This window comes from Poecilia mexicana, unplaced genomic scaffold, assembly GCF_051168715.1.
Source record: "Poecilia mexicana isolate PSO_F unplaced genomic scaffold, ASM5116871v1 scaffold_9, whole genome shotgun sequence".
NCBI lineage: Eukaryota > Metazoa > Chordata > Actinopteri > Cyprinodontiformes > Poeciliidae > Poecilia > Poecilia mexicana.
In genome coordinates this window covers 8,544,414-8,554,683 of record NW_028263378.1, presented here as the reverse complement: position 1 = coordinate 8,554,683, position 10,270 = coordinate 8,544,414, and the positions used below count along the sequence as shown (strand labels likewise).

General features: G+C 37.6%; 1 protein-coding gene across 1 annotated transcript; it reads left to right on the top strand.

Moving 5' to 3' along the window:
* Window positions 1–644: 644 nt before the first annotated feature.
* On the top strand, window positions 645–9,129 carry LOC106925748 (proepiregulin-like). Its single transcript, XM_015000222.2, has 5 exons — window positions 645–927; window positions 4,558–4,641; window positions 6,111–6,237; window positions 6,340–6,486; window positions 8,264–9,129. The coding sequence occupies exons 1-5, from the start codon at window positions 888–890 to the stop codon at window positions 8,328–8,330; spliced, it is 465 nt and encodes a 154-aa protein (XP_014855708.2). The 5' UTR covers window positions 645–887; the 3' UTR covers window positions 8,331–9,129.
* The last annotated feature ends 1,141 nt before the right edge of the window (window positions 9,130–10,270 follow it).

Below are 10,270 nucleotides of genomic sequence, written 5' to 3'. Positions count from 1 at the left end.
CACTTTGAAATGCCTTGCTGCTGAAATGTGCTATACAAATAAAATTTGATTGATTTGATTGATTGATTGAACAGTACAGGTCAAAGCAAACCGGCAGCCAACTGGAGCAGAGGGGTCAGGAAAGCAGCATGAACCATTGCAGGAGAAAAAGAAAATCATGACATGTTAACAGTCACACTCCCTCCAATCTGACTGAGCCTGAGCTAATTTCCAAATGATGGACAAAAATTTAAGTCTCTAAATGAGTAAATTCATAAAGGACCTCTAATGGTAAACAGTGGATTGACAAAGTAGTGACTTTGAGGAGTTAAACATAAATACACTCCACACTTTAAATCCTCATTTTAGAATTTCTTGTAGCAGGAACGATTGAAACCAATTTCTTAACTTTCAAAGCAAATTGAAATGAAAAGTGGTTTAAAGCTGTGTCAATCTGTTGTGAAAGTAAAGACTTAAAAATAGCAAAATCATTATATATTTAAAATTAATATGAACAAAAGCTGGATTTGTACATATTCTTCCAAGCAAATAAACCTGCACGTTCTTGTTTTTGTGTTTTTTTTTTTTTTTTTGTAAAAACAAGAACCACTGAATCAGCGGAAGCAATGAGTGAGAAAACCATCACAGTGCAGCGTCATGAAACTGCGGTAGACGATCTCTGAACCACGTTGATGTAAACTGTCTGCGTGGCCCTTTGAGGTATAATTGATGTAAATCACAGGAGTCCCTCACCACACCCACCCACGCCTCATGGCCGAGCCCCCGCGGGGTTTCACTCATCCTCTGGCTTAAGGAGCCTCAGCCCGCACCTTCTTCTCTTCCTGACAGACACCTTAGCAAGTCGCCAGCGCCTCCTTGTAATAACCCAGACAAGCAGCGGCTCTGAAATGCGGACCAGAAGACCCTCAGCGTTCCTGTCCCTCATCGGTAAAGTCTGTTTTTATATAAATTAGTGGTTAGCGGTGTTTACAACGGGATATTGTTCTCGGTTTGGGACGGCAGGCAAGTTAAAACGTAGCAAAGGGAAACAAGTGGGACAGGCTTTTAATAAGCACTCCTTACACAGGTATAGTTTGACAGTCTGCTTCCACCTGTCTTTACGTATCATTAATTCAGCTAATTTAGTAGCTTTGTTGTTACTAAAGAGAAGAATGAAAACATCCAGACTTCAATGAAAAATCTATAGCTTGTTCTTATTTGCTTTAGCACCATTTTCTGAATGCTAGATAATCAAAATGGTATTACTTTTTCAACCTGTCCCTTTGAAAATCCTTCCTATTTGAAGAGACTAGTTCACTATAAGTAAACCTGATTTCTTGAGTTCACTTGAGTTTTTTTTAAATGCATTAAACTGAATCACTCCAAAAATAAACACAATCATATTCATTGGTTGATTGTGTTTACATGGGCTTCAAAACTATTTCAGACATGAAATGCCTTTTAATTTAGCAAAATGGCCGACAATTTAGACTTAAAATGGCAGGAATTTAAGTTAAGTTAAGGGCTGATCCACACAGAAAAGATTTTTATAAAATGATAAAGTGTTTTTCCATTTGTTTCCTGCATCCACACAGATACAGCATTTTAGGGAACCCTACGTGATTTTTTAATTTTTTTTTTCTAATGGGATCCCAGAGTGAACATTTTATTTTATCCCCATGGATACCAAACACATCTTTTGTAAATCTGCTGAATTATCAGCACAACCTGTAATCTAATCTGTAACATTTTAGGTGTATTACATGTTCGGCATGGAATTTAATTATTTTAGTTGCATTAGCACTTGTTCCCTCAAAGCATCAGTGGACATGCTAACTAGCCTGAGCACTCATGGCAGGCTCCATTGTGATGAACCAGAGAACAAGGGGAACGATGTGAACAGCCTGATTGACAGCGCTAAGACCCTCCTCCTGGCTCTGATTGGTTGTTTTTGATGGCGCAGTGTATTTGCGCAAATAACACCAAGACCATATGGGGAAGGCAGAGAAACTGGATTTTTTTTCACAGATTGTCTATCTTACACTATACCACCATGACTTAGTGCTAATTTTACATATAAAAAAACTTATTTATTTATATATATTTTTAAATAAAAGTTACACACTGAAGTTTTAGAGGCTTAATGGGGAAACATTTTTGTGATGACATGCTGAGCACCTGAAAATGTAGGAGCTTCTTAAAGCGACAGAGGCCGAAGTTTAAGTAGATAAATTGCAAAGTTCAAACTATTTTTTAATCATGTTTGGTATATACAGCATTTTTATAACAACTGAAGGCAACAGAGTTACTTGATTGTGCTATAAAATGTCCCTATGTGCCCAGAAAAACACAAAATACTGCCCTTTTAATATCAGATGTTTGAAATCAGCCCAAGTCATCCCAAACATGTAGCTTACTTTGGGAAATATGACCTTTAAGTTCATTATAACGTGGGGACAAAAATTCAAGGAAAGACAAATACATTATGTCAGCCACCAGGGTGGGCAAAGATCTTCCTCTCAAATGCATTAAAAATAACATGAATACAAGCTGCAATGGATCTGATAAATGATGGCAGATACTTTGGCTCTATTCCAAACCCAAATGCAGTCAGGATTCTGGTTCTGAGTAGAGATATCCTCATTTCGATAAACCAGAAATCAGTTTTAGAGCTAATGTTTCCCCATTATTTGAAGAACAGTTGCTTTGCTACATATATTTGAAACAGGGAAGAGGAGGTGACAGGAAGATTATTCTTACAGGTTAGCGTTGCAAAAGGGAAGGTGGGTTAAAGACAAGTAAACTAGAGAAGCTATGACTAAAACTATGACACGTTTAAGTTTATGACACCTTTACCTTGGAAGGAAATTGCCTTTTTGCTTTGCCTCGCTCTGAATAGTTGGTACCAATCTCTGTTCATTCAAAGTGATTATGCGAAGATTGTCGTTCCTTTAAATTTCAGGATGTTCTGAATTTCACTCCATTAGGTTCATGAAAAGACTAAAGAAGGGAAAACTAGAAACCATGACTGAATTTGTTGAAGGGTTTACATAAAAATAGTTTTTTTAGACATTTACATTTTCACTAATCCCATCGGTATACAAAATGTGTTCTAAATTTGTGCTAATTCAGATGTTTAAGGTAAATTTTACCCAGTTTACCAAGAATCGGTTACTAATAGTGTCTTCATGGAGTTGAGTTGATCATCTTACGGATCCATGAAAGACAGACTCTTTATTTTTTATTGAAAATGGAAAATTAGCTGCCCATAATGTCAGAAAGCCTGTTTTATGTATATTTTGAACTAGTCTTTGGAAATCGTTCAGTTAGTCTGATTAGCAGACATTGGTGTCTTTACAGAGATACATTCACTTTTTATTCAAATGAAGTGACTAACAGGTAATTTATCAGTAAGGAATACGTTTTTTTTTTTTTTTTGCTATTTCACTGGACCTAGTTACAACAGTTCCCAACAATCAGCCTTGGTTTCCTTGTTGTACACAGAGAATAACATCTACGCAGCCATAACAACAAACACAGTTAAATGGACGGTGTTTTGCAGCAAGTGTTACTAGATTCATATCCAAACACATCTTGGATTTAGAGCCGTATGTTTTTCTAACCCGGCTGCTGGAATGTGGGCGTCCTTACATGCTGCGCGTTATGAAGCTTTGCAGGTCAGAACATGCAAAGAGGGCCAGGCCACCAAGCCGCTCTACGTCACATCCTGCAGCTGGCAGCCGCTCTAACACTTCTTACCAAACTAGGTTATTTTCCTCTGTCAATTTTTTATGGCTTCTGGATTTTTCCTTTAAGGTGGCTCAGAGCCTTATCTAAACACAGTCAGGAAAGAGGAATTAAAACTGATCTTTGTGGTCTAATCAACACAATGAGATGCATTCTCACAGGATATAAATCACGTCAAGTCAAAAAAAAAAAAATGTTTCTGCATACCTAGACTGTTTGTGTAAATGGAGGTGACCTTTGTCACGGTGAAGATCCGTTTTTGAGATTTGAGACACAGATTTGTCAATGTGTTAATTGACATACTTGACATACACTTTAGTTGAAATTGTTTACAGCAGTTGAAACAAAGACTATTTTGTTTCAGCTGCAACATTTAAATCAGTTGATATTTCCCCCCTGGTCACTGGGCAGTGACAGAGCTGTGACTGTTGACATATTAAAGGTTAACCCGTCTTCACATCTGGTCCAAACCACGTCACATCCATTGATTGTGAGGTTTTGGATTTGCGAAGACCAGCTCACGTTTTGAAAGGACGTGAACGACTCCAGCAGGGATTCTTTGTCAGCCTGACTCAGCTTTAAAGAGGCTTGTTTGTTTTTTTTCTTTCTTCTCCAACCATTGACCTAGTGCTTGAACAATGGTTTGTAAATCTGTTGATATTGAGTTGCTATCCCATTGTTGAGGCTGCAGGTATTTTAAGATGACAGAGAACCACTTTGATAATAGTTCTCACTGAACACTTGCTGAATTGTAAAATTATCTCCTTTCTTCACCTCAGACCTGATTTTTCTCTTGTGTAAAGTGCAACCATTGCTGTTTTTCATCAACAGGTGTTGTCCTGATTTGGCCATATGTACTCTCCATGAGTATTTCACCCAGACTCCTAACCACAGGCAGTTCCTCTCTAACGGCAGGTAATGACCAATAAAGCTGATTTACAACGACTTTGATTTAACTGATCGCATGCATTCATAGGTCTCAAAGGTTTCCGTAATACATGTTGGTAAAGAGAAAAATGTAGTTAATAAATTGAAGGTTATAACTGTGGCAGTTTTTGTGCTATAGACCACAGGGCAGCGTTTAAATAGGTTTGAAATGGTGTCCAGGGGTGATACCACATCAACAAATGTCAAAGAAAATAATATAACTTGTCAGCGTGTTGTACACTGAAACATGTTTCTATTGCTTTCCATGTTCCCCTCTGGTGAGCAGGTTTCCTGCTGAAAGCAACAAAATAAGCTCTTGTTCTTTGCACTGGACTGCCTTCAATCACACTCCATTATCTTATATAATTTTCTGTACTTTAATTGTTTAGGTCAGGGCAGATGAGGAACTTGTGCATTCATGCAAGAACGGCTACTAAATCTATAAATGTTATGTAGTTTATTTTTAACTTCTCATAGTTTATGCTGTAAACCACAATAAATCGATAGCGTTTATGTCACCAGAACAGTAAATAAGGTAAATAAATCCTTAGCAGTTTATATTTCCGTTATCCTCTTGGACAATATCCAAATGTTATTAAAAAAATAGGCATGTATTTAGAGTTGACACCTTTTAATCAGGCGCTGAGCCGCTTTTTGGTAGGAGACATAAACATTGCTCAGGGAAGGATGAGTACTGTTAATGGGTCTTGTACATCTGGTTTCTTTCCACATCATCCACCACAAACATGACGTGTGGTAAGTGTCAACGTGTGACTATAAATGACTGTGGCAACATGAGTTAGGTTTACGTCTGTCTTTTTATTAGCTTTAAACAAGCACCACAACCACTACTGTGAACTGGAAGAGCATTTTCATGGTTTGGGATTAGTCTTACTGAATACTCTACCAAGCTCCAGTTACATCACTGAGTACAGAATAATTCATCCAAACACATTCAACTCACATCATTGTTCTAAAATTGATTTTGGTCTGCTGAGCCCAGTGGGCCATTTGCAGGTCAAATGAATCAATAGCTAACAGAATAACTATGTATCAGAAATGCTTTGCTGTTTTTTGGGAGGTGAATATGACTCGATGGGTGGAGTAATCTTTGCAATCCAAAAGTTTCGGTCCAAGCCTCTTCCTGCCAGGCGTCAATGTGCCCCTGGGCAAGACCCTTATCTCCAAGTTGCCTACCAATCTGTGCATCAACGTATGACAGTGTGCATTTTTGTGAGTAGATATGGATGAGTGTATCTCTAGTGTAACCCGTATGACAAGAAAACTGCCACACAATCCGCTTGGTTCTTGGGTTACACAACCTCCATGTCTGCTGGCAGGTCATTCAACTTTTAGACTGATTGTAATAATGTTACCCTAACCCTACTAATAAACTGTGGAATATTTAACCCAAAAGGATCAACATGACTTTTGATAACAAACTAAATCTGTTGCAGGTCAGGAAGAAGAGCGCCCTCATATGACCAAACGCTCAACTACAAGCTGTGAAAAAGAGTTTGACACCTACTGCTTCAACAATGGCCAGTGCATTCTGCTGGAGGACATGAAAGAACACCACTGCAAGTAGGTACATGCGTTAAGTGCATGTGTGTGTGTGTGTGTTTCCTGTTCCTTTGTTTTGTCACTGTCCATACTTATTACGTGACACCTCTGTTTGTATTGCAGGTGTAAGAAGGGCTTTTATGGCCCTAGGTGTGCCACCCCGGAGCTCGTTGGTCGGCCAGTGGATGAAGAGCAAGTGGTGGTCATCTTGTTCTGTGTGACCCTGCTGTTGATTGGTCTGGGCGGGGCTTTGTACTTCTTCTACAAGTGGTAAGGCTTTCATCCATGAATGAATGAGTTTAGTGGTGTGTAACTTTTGATCTCTGAAAGATAAAGGCTAAGGGCCACCGGTAACAATTAGACACGACTATGAGTCACACTTGAAACAACAGTTGACTCAGATGGATTCAGACCATTAAACAGACACATGAGAATGTAGAGCACAAAAGCAGGAGAACCTGGGAAAAGAGGTCAACGTCAGTGATTTTCAAACATCTCAGGCGTAAAGTTTCCAACCCCGCCTTGCCAACAAGACTAGATGGTTAGACTCGACCAAAATTTACCCGTTTTGGCTTACATATGATATGCCGCAGTTGTCATAAATGCAGTTGTGAAGAAGTTTAAAGTTGGGTCTGTTTACAGAAGAATATCAGAAGCTTGGACTTCTCAAAGCACTTTCCAATCCATCATGATGGTGGCAGCATCATGCTGTGGGGTGATTTTCTTCACCAGGGAAAGTGAATCGGGTCAAGGTTGACAGGAAGATTAGTGGAGCTAAGCATATGGCAATCCTGAATGAAAAAAAAAAAAACATGTTCGAGGCTGGAAAAGGTTTAAAAATGGCGTGGGGTGGATGTTGACCGTCCTGTAGGAAAACAACACTAAACATACAGCCTGAGTTACAATGGAGTAGTTTGAACAATATGTTGATTTACAATCTACATAGGCATATGTATATGTGTGTAATATGCATTATTTCAATGGGAAATAACTAATTGGATTTAATATTTAATAATAATATTATATTTAAGGCACTCTTAACATTTTACATGCCAGCAATGATATTTCCTGCCAGAGAAACCTCCACCTGATATAAATTTTAGTGACCTAACAGTGATGATGACATTTTAATGATGAAATCAAACAACAGTTAGAAATTGCAGTTATCCAAATTGATGTCTCAATATCTGACAATACTTTTGCAATTGCATGTTTTTCTAATGCAATCCATTCAGTATGACTAACCTGTATTTAGTCACTATTTTCCAAGGAAGAGTGGATACAAATGTTAGTCTCTACTTTTGCAAAGCTAAGACATGCACTAAAGGGCTTGCAGTAGTTGCAGCTAAAGGTGATAAACAGTCAGAAGGACTGAAGACAAATACATGCCACACTTTTAAAATTTTGACTTGTAGAAACATTTGTAAATGCACTCACTAGTTTTCCCAAAACATCTAAAACGATCAGGTTCCAGCTTGTAAAAATCGCTTCTTCTGAAACATGTTGATCATGAAACCTTCTTTGTTTCTGGAAATCAACCCTAGACCTTCCAGTTTCTTATTTATGACAAACAGTTGGCTCCCAACACCAACTTTAGGAGACACAGATTAAGGCAAAAATTAAAGGATATGGTGACCTCTAGGGGCAAGTATCTGTAATTACAGGGGAAGGATTATATGTTTTGAACCAAGAATGCAATAAATAAATACATAGGAAACAATTTCACAAATGACAAATAGTTATATCAGACACAAAGTACAGAAGCTAAACTAAAATGCAGATTATTTTCATGAAAATACATCTTTAAGCGTGAATCACAGCGTCTTTATGTACGTTTTACGGCAAACTACTTACTTTAGGGTGTAAAGAACTCCACTAGCATCCCACTTCCTGTAGAAACATGTCACACCACAGGGTAAGATTACTCATGCCTCCCAAGCCCTTATTAGGGAAGGTTCAAATGATTTTTAAAGCCCTGATAGAAACAAGGTCAGAGATTTAATAGGTGCCTTTCGAAGGGGAATGAATTATGTGTTGCTTTTTACAGGTACAAGAGGAACAAATTCCCAAGGCAGCCGAAGCGGCAGGGTTACAAAGGAGTCCAGACGGTTTAAAGTGTCGTGCAAACACACTCCCATGGCGACTGATGCTGGATTTTTCCTGTTTTCTGAATAAAAGTTGACCATACAAAGATGTTTCCAGACAAGCCCACACTTTAAAGTGCTGCTGTATGTTTATCAAGCAGACAGATCATCCCGTAGAGATTAAAATATTCAAAAGAGGGCAGCTCTTTGTGTGGTGGCAACTGTTTTCCAGCTGTACTGGTTCTTAAGTTTCGGCACCTGTTACACTCAGTTTGAAAAGATGAATAGTGAGACAAACAAAAACGGTTTCCAGTGGGAGAAACCACCCACATGAGGGCAGAGATCTCACACAAGACGATCAAATAAAATGCATAAGCGGTGAGAAACGACAGGAACTCAAATTAAATCTGTTTCATCTACAAGAAGAGTAAAAATACAGTCATGTTCTTCCTCTTTTCTCCACTGGAGATATTTATATTTATTTTTAGCTTGCTTTAAATTGCATATTTATGACAGACTTTTGTTACGGGGAGTTGTAGTGTAGTTACATTTTTCTAAATTATTTTAAAGTGTTAATATATAGACAGACATATCGATTTTTAAAGTTTTCTTATTTGTGAATATAAATGCAACTTGACTTTTTACCTGATTTTATGTGTGTCCATGTTTTCACTTCCACAATAAAGCTCATGTTCTCTCCTTTTTCACAAGTTTCCATGCAGTTTTCACATCTCTGTGATGACCTTTCATTAGTGTGAAATATCAACTGTTTTGTGGCATAAATCCTAAAAATGTAAATTAAATAATTTGTATAATTTTGTACTTTAAATTGTGCGTCAATTATTGAGTCATATTGATGTTAATATGTTCTTTTCTTTTTCTTTAATTTGACTTTGAAAGAGACACAAGACAATTTTTCTTATGTATTTTATTTCATTTGCACTGACTTTGGTCTGAAGCCAGAAGAAAAAACTTCTTTTATGTAGTGTGTTTTTGTTTGAACATCAGTCTTTAGACAGAAGTAACAAAAAAAAGTTTTGATTTTGTATTTAACTAAACATTTGTTTGAAGAACAATTTTAAATTGAGGGTTATTTAAATTTTATTTTTATGTTCTTTATGCTAACACACCAGAAGCTTAATGTTAGCCTGTTTTGTCAAATCCGATCCCAGTTTAACCAACAGTTGTTTTAATGGTTTTGTGAGTAGTAGCCTTTATTCAGCAGTTGTTAGACAGGAAAGTGGGTTAGAGACGGGGAGGGCAAGTCGCAAAGGTCATCGAACGCATGGCAGCGGTGTCAAAGACTGAGGTAATGAGCCACATGTTACCCCAGCATCTCCCTCAAATCCAGTTTAAATGTGTGTTTGGGATTATTCTCCCAATGGAAAGCATAATTGTGTCTTACTGTGTGATTACTGAGTTGAGAGGAAGCTCAAACATTTGGAGGTAGGACCTTCTCATACTGAGAGCCATTTTAAACTTGAAACTGCTTCACTGTGATAACTGATATTTTTGCTTTTTTTTTTTTTTTTTTTTAAAGAACAGCTTTCACATTTTAGTCAGTCCATTGCTGACCAATCTGACCCTGATATTTTGGGCCTGATGGTTGAAACTTTCACACTTGGTGGTTTTAACAGGACACTTATCAAATAACAGCAGAACGTTTGTCTTGCAAAGGGCAATACAGGCTAACATAAAGCTTGTGGATCTGACAACCTCAACCTTTTGGAAAATGTATGGACTGTGTTTATGACCAAGTAGGTACCAGGAAAGAAACAATCAATTCTGATTAAAAAAAAAGTGGAAAAATATCTTGCCAGAACGTTACTGAAGGCAACAAAAAGATTGTAGTTTCTTTTCAGTTTGCTGAGGAGCATTTTAGCAAAGATTTGGTGATGTGTATATGCATAGTATTTTGACATTCATATTCAAATTCTTTTAAATCTCAAACTCCCAATTCTGTTTTTTTA